Here is a 17,690-nt window from a genome sequence, read left to right as displayed (position 1 = left end):
TGCCTGCTGCTCCCCCTGCTTGTGCTCTCTTGCTCCATCTCTTTCTCTCTCACACACAAATAAATAAATAAAATCTTTTTAAAAAAGAATAAAAAGGTGTTAAGAGAATTTAAACCATGACATTAAAATGATCCTCTGTATATTTGGTGTTTTGTGTTCTTACCATCTTTAAATGATTTGGCGTCTTACAATGGCAGCCTTAATTAAAATGTAAAATGCAAAATGAATAGTTGCTTTAGACATCCATATCGGTTGAAATCTTACTGAGTTTGTAGACAGTATGGGAACAACTAAGAGAAGTTCAGATTCATTGTATAAATTTTTACAATTAATTTTAATGTTATTATTTAAGGATTCATTGAAGGCATCAAATCCAACACTTGAAGTACTTATGGAAGGAACATCTCTTACAGAACGGACCAAAGAGGAGAGAGCTACCCCCTTCTAGGTTGCCTGTGGAAGTCCTGAGTCAAGAAGCTACTGCATCAGCTGCTGCTGTAGAGTGATCTAGAAGCCAACATCCAAAAACATCTGCCACCACATCCATTAGTTGTCTCTTAACACCATCAAAGCTGGGGATTGGGTGCTGAATCCTACTGCAGAAAATCCTCCCTTCTCTATAACCTTGCTTACCATCAGAGAAACAGCCCCAAGTGGATAGAAATATGGCCTCTGCTTTGGCTCCATTTCCCACATCTTGGTGAATATGTTTTAACTGGCATAAGCTAATTTGCATTAGAACTATAGTTGCAGAAAAGTCTGGGTAAGGTCACTTTTAATATGCCAGCCCTTGTACGAGATGGCACACTAGAAGAAGGAAAGAATGGAGGTTGAGTGAGGAAATCCAAAGTATCCAAAGACTAGTCTCATCAATTTCACCTACCCAGTTAGGCCAGAAATTGTGTCTTGGGTCAGGTTCTCTAGAAACAGAACCTGAGACAAGGATTTTTGTTCAAGTGATTTATTAGTGAAGTGCTCTCCAGAGAAGGCAAGGGAAGAAAACAGGATTGGCCAGGAATACAAAGAAATAAGAAGGAACTTCAGCTGATCCCACAAAATTCATCAGCAAGAAGACCAATTTTTTTGTGTCCCCATGCCATTGGATGAGGTTTGCAGGGGCAGAAGGACAATTCTCTAGGGAAGGTGGCATCCTGAATTGTTATCCAACATTCAGAGCAGCTGAAATATAGATGAAATAACTTATAAAGTGGAATTGGACAGAGCGCACACAGAATTCACTCTAGTCTGCTCTTTGTAATGCATAGATCACTTACTTTTCACATTAAGTTACTCCAAGCACAATTTTTTCAGAATTCTTATTCGTCACAATTTCTGGGAAATTTTACAAGAGGAGGGTAATGGAACAAACCATGGTCCTTATTGCTGCAGTTGATCTCACAGCCACAACTGTTAGCCATTATCTCCCTCCTCCACCACCCCTTCCAGATTCCCCTCCACTTGGGCTATCACTTCTGTTAGCACAGGTGGTTTGACTGATGGATTAACCTAGGCACTGCTCCCTAAGGGGTTTCATACCCTGGTTATCATGTTCTTATCAGGCTGCAGTTGCTGTACTTATCTGTTTATAGTTAAAACCAGGCTTGGGAATACCAAGAAATGCCCCCAGTGGACTTCCTGTGTGCCAAGCACATTCCTCTCCATCTCCATTATGTATCAGTGGCCCCAACTCCTGACGATTTGTCAGTCTTCCAGCATTAGGAGCCCCAAGTGATCTGGGAGCAACCATGGCTTTAAGTTGAGAGGGATTCTTGCAGGAGGAAGGAAGCCTCCCACGTCTGATCTCCAGGCTGGCAGGGCCCAAGGTTGTAGAAGGGAAACACAAAGTCGCCAAATGGATCCCTGGGAGTGATGGCAAGCAGGCCACTCCTACTTCTATCCCTGGATCTCTGGCCCCATAAATTCTACCTACTAGGGACACCAACACATATTATGGCCATTGCTTTAGGAAGTAAAGGATAAGGTACCAGCCTCATGGGCTCATTTTGAACCTGGAGCCTTAGCTGTGTCTTCACCAGCCATAGGTGTGCTCCATCCATCCAACAGCTCCCTCACAGTGTGTATGGTGTGTGTTATGACCAGTGGAGCCTTGGGTCAAGTGCCTGCCACTAACACCCTCTTGCTGTAAAGTGAGCCCCTAGGGTGGAGGCAGCATTATATGAGATCCCATGTCAGAATATCAGACTTCAATCTGAGGCTGTATTATGGGAGAGCCTGTGTCAGAGTCCTCGGATAGTGGTGCTGACTGAGGTGCTGTGGGCAGAAAAAGCAGACCCATTCTTGGAATACAGGCCAAATCCAGTCATGATGACATAGTACTCTGGATCAGGAGGGTCTGATGTGTCAACTTGCCACCCAGCCACTGTTTGACCTCCTTAAAAGCTCAACATTGGTCTCCGCTGCTGATAGTCAAATATTTAGTAGTAGCAGTAGTTATGCTGAATTGGAGAGAGAGTACAAGTTCTTGGGTCTGTGCGTCCCTCCATCTCTGCCACTGTGGCTGTTCCCTCCATTAGCCTGCTGTGGGAGAACTTGGGTGGCCAGTGACACAGGCTGACTGACACCTGCCAGCCTAGTCCATCCTACCTGCTTGGTTGGTTAGTGGCCTCTTCAGCAGTGGACACTCTCTAGAGGGCATTAGGTGCCATAAAATGTCTTTACGTCCTGTCCCTCCCATAGATGCAGCCACCTGTCTCTTCTCCAACCTTCCCCCATTCTTCTTCTTCCAACTCCTGACCAGTAAGCTGAGCTAACATTTGTCACTATAGAGTACACCCTTCCCCTGGCCCCTCCTGTCTCCAAATGAAGTTGATGACTAAATACTCCGCCAACTGGGAAGATTCCCCTTCACCACTCTCTTTCAGAACCACCTCCGAGCAGGGCTAAATCACAGGAGCAGATATTTTCAGCTTGTCGCCATGCAAAGGTGACCCATCCATGAACCAAGCTTAGATTTTTCCTTCTGTGTCAGCTGGTCACAGACACCCGCCCCCACCCGGCTCCCCACCACCCACCCTGAGGCCATGGCTATGGCTTGAGGGAGAAGCCTTGGTACAATTGTGGTTGGTGACATGGGGGGGGGGGGTCCCAGCCACCTGTTACGCAGCTCACTTGTGCTCTCTGTATTTGCTTGAGCCTAACCCCAGATGTATGAAATGGCTTTATAGCACATTGCTGCTACAACCATCTGACCATCCTCTGACCCAGTAAGTCTGGCAGAACCCAACTTAGGATCACTTGGCGTCTCATGAGCACTTGGTGTCCCATGTTAGATGCTTAGTTTCTGCCAGAGCCCAGCAGCATGACAGGGGCTGCTTTTCAAATGCTGAATAGTTCCATGCTGCAGATGCCATGGCCTTGCTCCAGAACCCCGGGGCTTATGCTCTGATTTGCTTATTGGGGCTTGCCAGGAGCACCAAACGGCATTTTCCTCTGCAACAGACACCTCTAGCACCACAGGATCTGCTGACTCAAATGGCCCCAGTGGGATGGCTGCTTGGGCCATGGGATGTACCTACTGTAGAACCCTCTATCGCCCTGGACCTTACTAAAAGATAGCCACCTTTTAAGTCACTTATATAATATAATATAATAAGTGTATTCCCAAGTGCAATGAATATGCTGCCTCCCAAACCCAAAGAGATCTCTGAGCACTATGCTGTCCTCCCAGCAGCAAGAACGCACAGTCCAATAACTTTCCTTATACTTCAGAAATGTTCTAGCATGCTCAGACCACTGTATCCCTAAAACCTTGACTGACATGGCAGGCCCCTGACCCTTAGTAGGCTTTTCTCCCACCTTCTGTGGCAAGTATGGATTACCAAGGCATGCAGAGTACTTGCCATTTCTTGCTTCTAAATTGTAATCAACATATCAATGCTTCATCAGTGTAGCAGATCAACATAATGTTCTTCTGGATGTCCAGGTTGTCCGGGTCCCTTTGAACTCTATTATGCCAAAGAGCAGGATAATTAACATTGCCCTGGGGCAAGGGTCTACTGTGTTCATGCCACGTGGATGCCAACTGCCTCTGATCCTTCTTCCTGGTGAGTTCAGAAAAGAACACATCTACAGATTAACAGTGGAATGCATGTACCAAGCCTGTATTAATAGACTCTAGTAAAGTTATATATTTTTAAAAAGCAGCAACAGTGGAGCCAACACTTGTTTAAGTTTGTGGTACTCCACCGTCCTATGTCATGACCCATCAACTTTTTGCCAAGGTCAGATTCACAAATTAAATGGCGCTATGACAAGGAGCAACATATCCTCATTTTTCAAGGCTTCCTGGATGGTACTCATCTCTGTCATCGCCCCTGGCCTGCAGTACAGTTTTTTACTTACTGTCTTGGTGGAAGAGGGGTGGTTTTAGGGACTACTTCTTGGTTTCCTACCATAGTAGCTCAAGGAACCAATGTGAGGTTTCTGCCAACACCTGAGCATTCTAATTCTGATCCTACATTTGGGAACCAGGGAAATAATTGAGGCCATGGAATCAGCGGACCCGCTTTAGGCGGACCCGCAGCCAGAACTCCAGTTATTACCTGACTCCCTGTTGGTCCTTCCTTGTAAGAATGCAACTTCCCTTTCCGCTGATTGGCTCTCCGTCTAAGAAATGACTCCAGTCTGGAAACTGCACGAGATCATGACTTTCCATTGCGGAGCCTGATCTCAACCTTCTGCTAGCCTATTATTAATTAGGGGTCATATTCTATTTACATATTTTTAGTACTTTTCTTCCTGACTGCCCCTCTCTCATGCTCCTACAAGCACTCTGTGGGGGCCTCTCCATGAATCCTCAAAGATCAGGCCCCTCGGCTGACGTTCTGACTTCGCCACCCATTATAGGCATTAAAAGGATCTAACGTTTAAGTGCTTCTGATGGCTAAGTGCTGTCACCTGCCTCTGCTGTTCTGGAATTCTCTAATCCCTTTTGCTACCAGGAAGCCCAGTTCTGCAACGCCATCTCTTACTATCAGCCTCAGCCTACAGGGAATGTTCTCTCAATGATGCTTGTAGCCCTTTTACTTGGGAATTTCTTATTGCCTTAGTTTTCCCTGGCAATGCTTGAGAAAAATAATCAGCTGGTGGGCTTTCTGATCTTCTACAGTAGATCCGTTCTATCATGGTGTTATGGACTATTTGTGTTCCTCCAAAATACATATGTTGAAATCAAAACTCCCTTGTGGGAGTATTAGCAGGTGGGACCTTTGGAAGACGATTAGGTCACAAGGGTGGAGCCCTTATGAATGGGATTAGTACCCTAACAAGAAAAGGCTAGAGAACTAGTTCACCATCTTTTTGCCATGTGTAAGATACAAGAAGTCAGCATTCTGCAACCCACAAGAAGATCCTCACTAGAACCTGACTGTGCCAGCACCCTGATCTCAGACTTCCAGCCTCCAGAACTGTAAGAAATAAGTATCTGTTGTTTATAAAACACCCAATCTATGGCATTTTGTATAGCCGCCAAGCTGACCAAGACACATGTCCACTTCTCTGAGCCCTTTTTAAAAAATATTTTATTTATTTTTTTGACACAGAGAGAGAGAGAGATCACAAGTAGGCAGACAGGCAGGCAGGCAGGCAGAGAGAGAGGGGAAGCAGGCTCCCTGCTGAGCAGAGAGCCCGATGCAGGGCTTGATCCCAGGACCCTGAGATCATGACCTGAACCAAAGGCGGAGGCTTAACCCACTGAGCCTCCCAGGCGCCCCTTCTCTGAGCCTTTTGCTCTCTTCCTCCACAGCCTGTCATGGCAATTCTGTTGCATTTAACGTAAGCCACGGTTTCTTCCAAGTTTCCAAGAGCCATTCGGCAGCATAACAGAAACATTCTCGAGGGGCTTTACAGGGAATTAAATCCTGTTTCATGGGGGAAATGCCCCCCTACTGACAAATTCTCTTTTCTCCAGCTTTTTGGCCTACCTGCCTTGCTCCAGCACAATCATGGACCCCTCCCAGAAGTTTTCTCCCTGTTGTTCCTGATGAAAAATTATTTAGGTCCAATTACTCTTTAGCTTATAACCCCTCTCTGCTTATAGCACAACAAGCATGTCCCTAATTGAACCACGGTGAAATGAGTCCCCAAGTGAAGTGGGCGCTGAGAAATCTTTGCCTTCATCTGAGATTCCTGCTCAGCAAGGGAAGGAAGGTAGGAGACAGAACCTTCCTAGCAAGGGGCGAGGACCACTTCGGCAGGCCCATTAATTCCGGGGAGGGTGGGGGTTCACATGCTGTGTCTACCCAGCAATGCCATCTGCGTATCTCAGGGTCTCATGCCCTCCCTCTCCGATCAGGTCTGCCTTGACTGAGTATTGAGACCTCTCCACAGTTCTGCTGCTCCTGCAAGTTAGACCTAGACAGATCTGCTGTCAGGAATGCCCTCTGACTCTCACAGTTCACTCCTAATCCATGATTAAGTGTCTTGAGCCGGCCATTTTCTTTCCTTGGTACATCAATGGTGCCCAGCAGTAGCCATCCAATTCCACTGCCCTTATAATAACTGCTTCCTCCATACCTCTCAAATGCCAGACAACCAGCCAGGCCATTTTCTTCCACCTGCAAAACACACCAGCTTCCCACAGGGCAAAACCTCAGCCACTGCACTGTTTCATGGGCCAGGACTGTCCACACTCCACCAAATTTTGTGAATTTTCCCCTGGCCATTCCCATAGCAGGTGATGCAGCTCCAAAAGGTCATCCTTGCTTGCCGCAATTCCTCCAGCTAGCAACTATCTTAGGTTGGATTCCCCAGAAACAGAGCAGGGTCAGTGATTTATTGATGGAGTGTTCTTCAGGAAAACCTTTCACTAGCGAGGGCAGACAGACAGGAAAGGGAGCAAAGTTGAGCAATGACGGGCTAATGCCTAGCCTAGCTCGATTCTTTTATTTGGGAAAAATCAATCCTGTCTCTCTCTACCAAGCTAACTCTTTTAGGACTCATGAGCTCTGACATCTCCCTCAGAAGATTCGCTGACTCTTTGACCTTGGTTACGTTTTCCTTCTCTGTGATCTTATAAGAACCCATATAATTAATTGTCTTCCAACTTAGTGAGGAAGAGAAAAGAGAAGAATTTTCCAAAACACCTGTGATACTCCACTCTCTGAGGCTCTTAATATGCCTTAATTGGGATATTACATGGGAAAATTGGGATATAACATGGGAAATCCACAAGTCTAGCGAGCAATTAGGACTAAGGAGACTAAACTAGACTATGATGTGCATGGAGCAGGCTTCTGGTCCTATTCCTCTTGATATTTCCAGGGTCTACCTCACGATCTATGGAAGCCATACAATAATATTGAATAGATGAATGAATGATTGAAAAAAGTAGAGCAGTAAATGCAATTTCTTCCCTACTTATGACGAAAACTGATGTTTAACAGTATTAAATCACATTTATAAATAAAGTTGACCTAAGCAAACTTTCCATTCCTGTGATCACAAATATCCCCAGAAGAGGTAAAGTTACCAAATTCTACTCAGACTTATAAAAAGATAGCTCTGGTAAATCAGTGGAAGATTAAAGCACATCTATTTTGCTGGAATAGGCAAGAGAATAGGGATGGACAAGTTCATAAGAAGATAAGGTCAGTGGGAAAGGAAATAAACATTTAGGAATACCCTCCATGTTCCAGACAACATACCAGCTGTTTTCATAGCAGCCAGAAGGGCACAGCATACAATAGGAGCTCAGTAAATATTGTCACAGGAATAATGGGGTGGAATGGAGCAGAGGGTGGACGGGAGGGGGAATGACTCCTGTGTAAGAAATAGTCCACACATGCCCTGTTGAGAACTGTCTTTTTAAAATATGAAGGTAGCCCCTGGGTGGCTCAGTCGGTTGAGAATCGGACTCGATTTTTGGTGCAGGTCAGGATCTAAGGGCTGTGAGATCAAGCCCTAAGGCAGGCTCTGAGCTTAGCAGGGAGTCTGCTCAAAATTCTCTCAGTCCTCTGCACCTCCCTCCCTCTTTAAAATAAGTAAATCTTTAAAATATGAAGGACATTATATCTGGAAAGAACTATAGTGAACTGGGCTGGGAATGAGGAGAATAGGAGACAAGAGCTTAAATCTGGAAGTGCTGGAAATTCATTTCAATAAGCATTGTTTATGATTCAGAACACATATTCTAGAGAAAGCATGCATATAATTCCCAGCCTAGTCCCAAAATTCACATTTAATCTGTAGTGGATCTAAATGATTAATTGTCCAAATATGGGTTTTACTTCCTGTGATCAGATGTGCCTACTATAAAAATACTGCAGGGAGAGAAGTGGGTAGAAGAAGGGGATATTCTGACAGTCACTTAGAAATGAGGTTTCTTTTTAAGATCTTATTTATTTATTTGAGAGAGAGTGAGCAAGAGAGACAGCATGAGCAAGGTGGAGGAGCAGGAGGAGAGAGAGAAGCAGACTCCTTGCTGACCAGGGAGCCTGATGTGGGGCTTGATCCCAGGACCTTGGGATCATGACCTGAGCCAAAGGCAGACGCTTAACTGACTGAGTCACCCAGGTGCCCCAGAAATGAAGTTTCTAACCTAAAAATAGATTGTGTTTGAAAATGTGTAAATTGCTTATCAGAACTCAGAACTCATTTCATTAGAAAGAAAAGTATACATGGTGGTTCAGTTTCTCACTACAAAGCTTAACTGGTAAGTTGGTTGAAATTAAATTTTTTAAAATTTGATTTGACTCCTCTACTGTCCTTGCCCTATAAGTTTATTTACCACTTTTTTTTTTAGTTCCTTCTTTTATATCTGCGACCTTGGGCCAATTACTTAATCTCTATATGCCTCCATATTCTAAACTGTAAAATGAGGAGGACCACAGGACCTACTTAATTCTGAGGATTAATGACTTCATGCCTTGTACATAGAAAATATTCAAGAAATAATAGCTGCTATATCTATTATCATATTATTGTCTGTTTATGGTGGGCTATCTCAAGGCAAAACCTTAGACAAGGATTCATGTAAAAATACTTTATTTAGGAAGTGTTTCCTGGAAAAACCAGGAAGGGAATAGGGGAATGGAACTGGAAATGAAAGGAGCTTAAGTAAGGAATGCTATGCCAACTTTGACCTAAATTCATAGACACAGGAGATAATGTAGGTCACCCCTGCATTGTCCCAGTCAGAGGCTATGAGAGCTGGAGTAGTCATACTTGTACATATAGTTATTAAGTTAAGGTGGGGGTGGCTTAATTTGCAGGTACTTTAGTTGTGCAGGTGAAAAGTAAGGTGGGTTCCAATAGCCTAAGAGTAGCCCCACATGTAGCCCCAGGTCAGTGCTCTGAAAGGATATGGTCGTCTGCTTGACTCGGCATCTGCTACCACATCATCCTCATTATCATCATCACTACCTCCCATCAGACACACAATGGTATATAGTATAAAAGGCATTGTGTCATGTTCTGGGAATTAAAAAAAAATTCCTGTCCCTCTACCCATTAGAATTCTTCTGAAGCCACAGGATAAATACACAAAGGTATAAGAAGTACGTGCCAAACGCCAAGTAAGTGTAAACAAGGTGCTGGCTATGAGTATATCAGCTTTGGGTGACAAGGAAAGATGCTACTAGAACCTGAGTTGAATCTCAAAGAGTGGATAGGGTGTAGACAAGTAAAGAAAAAAAAGTTGGGGGTGTTGATGAAGAAAGGAGTGGAATGATGAATGTTTTAGGGAGAATCAATAAACTTGTTCTAATGTGGTGGTTCTCAGCCTTGAATGCTCATTACAATCACCAGTGAGCTTTAAAAGTCCCACTGCCCAGCTGTAGCCCAGATCAATTACATGTGAATTGCCGGGGTGATTTGCCCAGGTATTTCCAAAAGACACCCAAGGCTGAGGACCACTGTTTTAAATTGACCAGGAAACAGCTTATGAGAAACTGGCTAGGAGCTACACTAGAGATACAGAAGAGCTCAGATTGTGGAAATTTTGGCTATGCGGAGCTAATTACTTTAATCTCACTCTAACGTTTCTATTGCAAGCTGCCTTAACGCATTTTTCCTAAGTCAGGGGAAAGTAAATACAGAGCCTGGAACATTAGATGAAGGAGTGTGAACTCCTTGCTGTCGGCAGTGAAAGGTCACACAGGGTCCTTGAAGATTTTTGAGCCCAAGAATGACGTAAATAAAACAACATTTTAAAATGTAAACAGGATGTAGAGTTTTGGAGCAAAAAGGACAATATTTGATGGAACTTGACCTTGGCTGGTAGGGGGAAGGGCTACTAAAGGAGAAAAAGTTCCAGAAGTTCTGAGCATGAAGTTGCATGGAAACAAATAGCCTCGGGTATCAAGTATCAGGTGGTTGCAGAGGTGACCTAACCATGTTTATGTGTGAAAAGGGAGCTATGTGGTTCACAGGAGAGCCATGTTTGTAGAGGAACCAGCCAGAAAAAACTTGGCTTTTCTGGTGAGTGGACCTGAATAACAGTGCAGCTAGCTATAGGGTGAAATATATTGGAATGAGGAGCAAGAATAATATTTGAAGCCTTGAAATTCTGAACACAAAACTACACCGTGTTCCTATAGATCACTTGCTACACTGTTGTGTAGCAAAATATACTTTGCACTGAAAAACAGAAAGTACCGTGCTTACTCCAAGAAAAAAGACATCCAATAGAAGAAAAAAGGACAAGATTATAATATTGTTTATCATATAAAGAGGTAAATTTTCCTTAATTCTTAGAGAACCCAAGAGCAGAATTCATCATTGACAAATATGCAACATTTTCAGTTTGGGATGCCCTTATCGGTCTCTGTAAAGGGAAGCTGTTAGGTAAGAAAAGAAGAAATCATTTTTAACCTGTTATTTATATTATTTCTTCAGCTGTCTGTTTTCCTCAGTATGTATTTGATGGGGTCTTCTTACCATACATAGATATGAAAGAAGCCAGGAATGAGGGTAATTATTTTTTAAATTATCCTACAAAAAAATTAAGTGAAAAAATTTCAAGCTACCGTTATGCTTTATAGCATAGATCCTGTTCTCATTTTCCTCATTTCCCCAGCTTAAATGTCATGGTCTGTCATTTTAACTACTCTATCACCGATAATTCTAACCTCTGTCGCCTCATCTTCTTTTCATTAAACCCAGCTGGCAAGGCTCTAACCCTGGATGAATCTAACATCTGTCTTTGCCAGGCCTCCACCTGGGCTGCTGAGTGCTGGTGATGAAAGTCTTACAACAGGGCAGATGGATATTGATATAAATGCATGGCTGCATCTGCAAATGGACCCGCGACATTGACTGGAAGTCCCACGATGCTATCCTGCCAGCAGGATAGTGTGTTTTAAACCTGTAGTCTTTTCGGACATGAAAAGATCTCACCGATTTCTCCTTCTACTCCTGTCTCCTCACTCACAGAGGTGAACTTTTCTTGTAGCTTATAGAGAAAACCAAAGCCATTTGCAAAGGAACTGGTTCAACTTCTACCAAATTCACAGATTTATACGTACCCATGAAAGAAACCAAAAAACCGAAGGTATTGTACCCTTCCTATAACCAAGAAGGGGAGTGTGCTTGCCCCTCTTTGAATCTGGGCTGGTCTTGTATCTTGCTTTGACCCAAACTTATTCCTTGCAAAATTGTTCCCATCTCAATAAGTGGCAGCATCTTCAGGAGTCCTCTTGATTCCTTCCTTTTCCTCACAACCAACCGAGCATCAAGTGCCATACCTACTTGTCCATCTGTCTGTCAGTCTCTCTTTCAATCTTTTCTCCTGCAATCCACTGTTAACATAGGAGCTGGGATATACTTTTTAAAGTATAGATCACATCTGGTGGCTCCCTTGTGTACAACCTTCCAATGACTTCCTATTGCCCTAAAAATAAAATCCAAGCCCCTTATTATGGTCTAAAAGGCCCTGTATAATCTGGTCCCTGCCTACCTCTTTGTATTTCTCTCACACAACCTCCCCCCTCACTTGTGACACTCCTATCACATGAGACTCCTTTCCCAGGGTGCCTGGATGGCTCAGTTGGTTGAGCACCTGCCTTTGGCTCAGGTCATGATCCTGGGGACCTGGGGTCAAGCCCTGCATCAGGCTCCCTGCTCAGCGGGAAGTCTGCTTCTCTCTCTCCCCCTTGTCCCTCCACCCTGCTCATGCTCTCTCTCTTGCTCACTCTCCTCAAATAAATAAATGAAATCTTAAAAAAAAAAAGACTCCTTTCCCAGCTTAAAGCCTTTTTTTTTTAAAAGGTTTTATTTATTTATTTGACAGAGAGAGAGAGAGATCACAAGTAGGCAGAGAGGCAGACAGAGGAGGAGGGGAAAGCAGGCTTCCCACTGAGCAGAGAGCCTGATGCGGAACTCGATCCCAGGACCCTGAGATCATGACCTGGGCTGAAGGCAGAGGCTCAACCCACTGAGCCACCCAGGTGCCCCCAGCTTAAAGCCTTTGCACTCGCTGTACACCATCCATCCACGTGGATTACCCTGATCTCCCACCTTAGCAGGTTTTTCTCCTCATCATTCCGATCTCACTTAAGTATTACCTCAGCGAATCCTTGACCATCCAGGCAGTCTGAAGTAATCTCCTTCGGGCTCACTTTCCATCGCATTGCTTTGTTTCAGAACCTTCACTGTACCTAGAGCCTTATCCCTTCTCCTGTGAGCTCCCCACCCCATCTTCCTCATCCCTCTGAATGAAGGAGCTCTCATATTTTTATATGACCCTGCCCCGTGGGGGTCCAGGAATGGGCCCCCAACCTAGCTGGGCTGGAGTCCTTCCTGTGATTTTTAGAACCAGAGTTGAGAAACAGTGTCAGTTCTTCTCTAATGATAGGTGTCTGATGACAAATTCGGCAACTGTTAGTGGTCATCTTTCCAGTCATGTGAAAATGAGTCTATAAGAACAAATGACATTCACATGATGAAGGAGAGAAAGAAAGTTATTTTTGGAAGTGCTTTTTGGTTTTGGTTGTTTCTAAGTTTTAAATTAAATTATATTCTGGATGCATATGGAGTCAATTGAGCAATTTTGCATTAGTATTTTCTTTGTAAAAATTTAAAAGGCTAGAGTGTCGATTGACCTAACTTGTTCTTTCTTGTGTACAATGCTACTCAAATGTAGATGTTTAATATGTGCTTTTTGATGATGAAGATGCTGAACATTCCACCTGCAGAATGGAAGATTAGAAACTTTCTGCTTAAAGCACACTCTAATATCAATTGAGAAAACAAAAGTGGTAGAGATGAGAAGCGATCAACTCTGAGAAGACCCACTTGGGCTTGTTTGTACATCAATACATCATGTTATATACAGCATCAAATTCTTTTTGAGTACACTGCAAAAAGTACACATTCAGAGGCAAAACAGAGGTAAACTGTTAAATATTTTAAAATGACTATTCCCCACCCCCCCTTAAAGTCTATTTCAGCCTTTATAGAAATCAGTCCAATTCAACACATGCTAATCAAATATAATTATGCAACCAAGTTCTGGGCACTTTAAGAGATACAGAGATGAGTAAGTCAGAGACTCAGTCATTAAGGTGTTCATTAAAGGACATTTTTTTTAAGTACATAAAAGAAATTACTAAAATACAAAGTAGCTGTGATGTTTCTATATGAGTTACAAATAAAGTATAATGGCGCCAGGGCTGGAGTAGGAGCTCCGGGTGTTTAAAAAAAAAAAAGGAAGGGGATTATATTCAGTTGTAAGAACCAGGAAAAGCTTCATGACTAAGTTAGGCATTTGAGCTGTACCTTGGAGGATGGGTAGGACTGCAAAGGTCAGAGATGGTATGAGGAAGCATCCAGCCTTTGAGGACAGGCCAGACAAAGGCATATTTGGCAGCAGCATGAAGAACAATGTGCAGCTAATGAACTCCTAGGACTGACAGTAAAACGACATAATGTCTGTCTCTTGGCATTGCTATTCACTGGATTTGGGAGGCTTGGGGCACAGTATGATCATTTTCAGAAATTTTAAGTTTGAAATGGCAGCAGAATATTCCCTTAGGCTGAACAGGAGGTAGCTGAAATGTGGGGCTGGTGTTTGGGAGGCATGTTAAGACTGGAGATGTTAAATTTAGAATGTAAATAAAAACCACATTTATGAAAAGCGTGAGCATTATTTGACATTGTTTGGAACATGAACCAATGAGGGTCAGAGACTCTGCACCATCATGACCTCCAGTGACCGTGTAAAGAGACATGTGATATCAGTATAACCTGAAATTGAAAATCAAATTGAAATGACAGCTCCATGTTCCTGATACGTTCAATTCATTGAAGTAACAGTTAAGTATGAACCCTCATTCTGTGATCTATAGGAAGCCCATTCTAAAAACAGATTCCATTCCTCAAGTTTTTGGAAACATAACATGTGCCTAGCCTTTCCTGCTCATGGCTTTGGCTCTGCAGGCCACTTTTTATATTTCATAATTGAATCTCGGGCTGCTGCCTTCTCTTTTCCTCCAAGCATGGACACAGGTAAGACCAGGCTGATAAACTGGAGATAACAGGAGGGTATTACCACACAGAAAAGAAAAATCTAAAATTGGATATTAGATGTTACTTCTCCTAAGACATTGGCCAACCTCCCTCAAAGTCTCTAATGACTGTCTCTTCCTTAGCTCTCCATCCTGATGCTGTGTTTTGCTTACCTCAAACCACCATATTCTCCCAACCTGGAGTTCAGATCCTCAACTTCACCCTAGCTCCAGAGAGGGAGGCAGGCCTTTCTCTGCCCTAGTCCAAGTCTGGCTTCCTTTCCTGCCCCAGGATTACTGATAGAAATAATACTGTTAGTTAGCTTGACTATGGTAATACTATTTATGTCTGTATATATATGTGTGTGTATACAGACATATACACACATCACATTGTACATCTTAAAACTATACAATTTTTTAAAGAGTGGGGAAAGGGAGAGGGAATCTCTCTCTCTTTTTTTTTTTTAAGATTTATTTCTTTATTTGTCAAAAAGAGAGAGAGAGAGAGCAAGCACAGGCAGACAGAGGGGCAGGCAGAGGCATCGGGAGAAGCAGGCTGCCAGCCGAGCAAGGAGCCCGATGTGGGACTCGATTCCAGGACGCTGGTATCACGACCTGTTCCGAAAGCAGCCGCTGAACCAACTGAGCCACCCAGGTGTCCCGGAGAAAGAGAGAATCTTAAGCAGGCTCCACACCCAGTGCAGAGCTCAACCTGGGGCTTGATCTCATGACCCTGAGATCATGACCTGAGCTGAAATCCAGAGCCTCACTTTCACTCATGTTTGTAATATGTGTCAATATGTTAGTATCATTGTGCAGCCCTTATCAGATTGTGAACGACAAGAATACACCAAATAATATTTCGCGAGGTGTTCACAAACACACAGACTTTTTGATAATGATGATGCCCTTTAACATCTGGAGTTCGGCAGGGGAACAAAATGTGGTTCTAATGCAAACTAACCTCCCTCGCACGTAAATTTCTCTGTTTAAGTTTATGGCCCAAATCACACTCTAGCGATATTGCAATAAAATAAAAATTATTTTTCCTCCAAGCTATTGAAACTCAGCTCCCCTTGGACTACTGATCCCAGCATGCAACGCTCCCGTATTACCACTGTGTGGGGTGGAGTCATAGAAGGGGCGGCAACGGCGGTGGCCTGTGCATTCTGGGCATTGTAGTCTAGGGCCCTGGCCGCCGTCGGGACAGTCCACGTGGTGCGTCTGGCGGCAGCTTTGGGCAGCGGCTACCCTGCTTCTTGCACTGGGTCCTCGAGGTGCGGGCCCCGGAGAGACCGGACCGGCGCCGCGGACCAAGCTGCAGGGAGGCCCGGAGGCAACCCGAGCCTTCGCGACGTTTTTGCGACAGCCGTGGCCGTGTTCCGCGAGTCCCCTCCCTCCCTCCTCTCTCTGAGGAGGTACCGGCTGTTGTGCGGCGCTGCCTTTCTGTTTGAGTGTATGGGAGAGAGAGTGAGTGAGTGAGTGTGAGCGTGTGTGTGAGAGGGTGAGGCGTGAGTGCGAGTGTAAGGGAAGGAGAGCCGGCCGCGGCCGTCCCGCCGCTCCCCGCAGCGGGAGCAGAACGCGCGGCACGAGCGAGCCGGAGAGCCGGCGCCCCGGGAGCCCGCGGGGACAAGGGCAGAGACGCCGCTCCCCACCCCCAGCCCTCGTCCCTCTGCTCTCCTTCGCCCGGGGGAGCCTCCCCGTCCCCCCACGCTCTCGGTCGGCCTCTGCCCCGCCGTCCCCCTGGATGTCCCCGGCGCTCTCGCGGGGCCTCCTCCTGCTCTTGCCGCATCAGTCGGGCTGGTGCTGCGGCCGCCGGGTGTAGAGCGGGCGGGTTCCCGGGGGCTGCGGCTGCCGGTGCTTCCCCGGTCCCCACCCCTGTCCCCCGGCCCCCCGACCCAGCTCCCCGGCCCCGGAGGCTGTGACAATGGACTATGACTTTAAAGTGAAGCTGAGCAGCGAGCGGGAGCGGGTCGAGGACCTGTTTGAATACGAGGGCTGCAAAGTTGGCCGAGGCACTTATGGTCACGTCTACAAAGCCAAGAGGAAAGATGGGTGAGTGTTTGTGTCTTTGCCGGTGTCCGCGCTGGGCGGCGCTCCCGCAGGCCGAGGCAGGTAGCCCGGAGGGAGAGCGGGGCGCCGGCGTGCCGGTCTCCCACTTCCTCGACACCAGCATCTGGCCCTGCTAGCCAGGTTTGGGGAGGAAGTGGTGTACGAGGGATCCAAACCCACACGAAATCCTGCGTGCTGCTGCTTCTGTGTTCTACTTTGGTGGCGAATGGGGAAAAGGAGCTTCTACTCCATGGGCTGTATACTTTTCAAGGGTTTCGGTTACAGATTAAAAAAAAAAAATTTTGTAGTAAAACGTCAGTTTAAATGGTTTTCGGGGGGGTTCGATTTATTATGGTAACCTTCTAGGAGATTTCCTCACGCCTCTGGAGTGACATCCATCAGTCTGGAAGGGAAGCTGTGATCCTTTCCCCCACCAGTTTGTAATTGATTTATTACCAAATTTGGATTTTATTTAGGGGAAAGAAAGCAGCAAGTTAAATGTGATGCTGAAGAGTTCTTCGTAGTGATAATCTGTAACATAAATGTAGCAGTTGCTATTTAGATATCATTAACCTGTGAGTTTTAGATAGAACAATGGGGGTTTGGTGCAGGGTGGGTGGTGGGGAAAAAGGCAAGGGACAAATAGGGACTATTTTGTTCAGGCCTGTTCCCCCAAAATTTAGCAGTTGGCAATGAACTGTAAATAGTCTCTTTGCTTTAAATATTTTCCCCTAGAAATAACTTAATTAAGTCTATGACTGGTAATGCTCCCAATTTAGTTTCTTGAGCAGGCAAGTGAAGTGTTCATTTTTTCCTTTGTCAGTAGATGAATGTCGTGTAATATTGACAAAAGAGAAGGCAATTCTTAGTTGAGGGAAAAATACATTTTATTAACTCCTTGTTTTCCTCTTGTTAAAACGTATGTTGCTCTGTTGCCTTTGACAGTATAGAAAATTGCTGGAAAGATAATGTCAGAGCTTATTATATAATCTTTAGATTTCAGTGTAAACAAAGTAGGTTTACTTGAATATCACTGTTAATTTGTTAGCTGCTGTTCAAGTTTTAAAATAATTGCTTTTTTTTTCACATTAGGTAGGAGGGTATGTTCAGAACTATATTAGCACTGAAAAAATGAAACCATTCATAAAGCCAAAGTAAGTTGGGGGAGCCATA

General features: G+C 44.7%; 1 protein-coding gene across 2 annotated transcripts in view; it reads left to right on the top strand.

Moving 5' to 3' along the window:
* Positions 1 to 15,870: 15,870 nt before the first annotated feature.
* Positions 15,871 to 17,690, top strand: part of CDK8 (cyclin dependent kinase 8) — a 122,442-nt gene continuing 120,622 nt past the window's right edge. The window contains exon 1 of one of the 2 annotated variants that reach the window (XM_080798197.1): positions 15,871 to 16,520. In XM_080798197.1, the coding sequence (XP_080654323.1) occupies positions 16,393 to 16,520 (128 nt within the window). In that variant the 5' untranslated portion in view covers positions 15,871 to 16,392. The remainder of the gene's footprint in view (positions 16,521 to 17,690) is intronic. The other variant, XM_080798198.1, reaches the window with a different exon arrangement.

The sequence above is a fragment of the Martes martes genome (assembly GCF_963455335.1).
Source record: "Martes martes genome assembly, chromosome: 3".
Taxonomy (NCBI): Eukaryota; Metazoa; Chordata; class Mammalia; order Carnivora; family Mustelidae; genus Martes; species Martes martes.
This window is presented reverse-complemented; position numbering and strand designations above follow the sequence as displayed.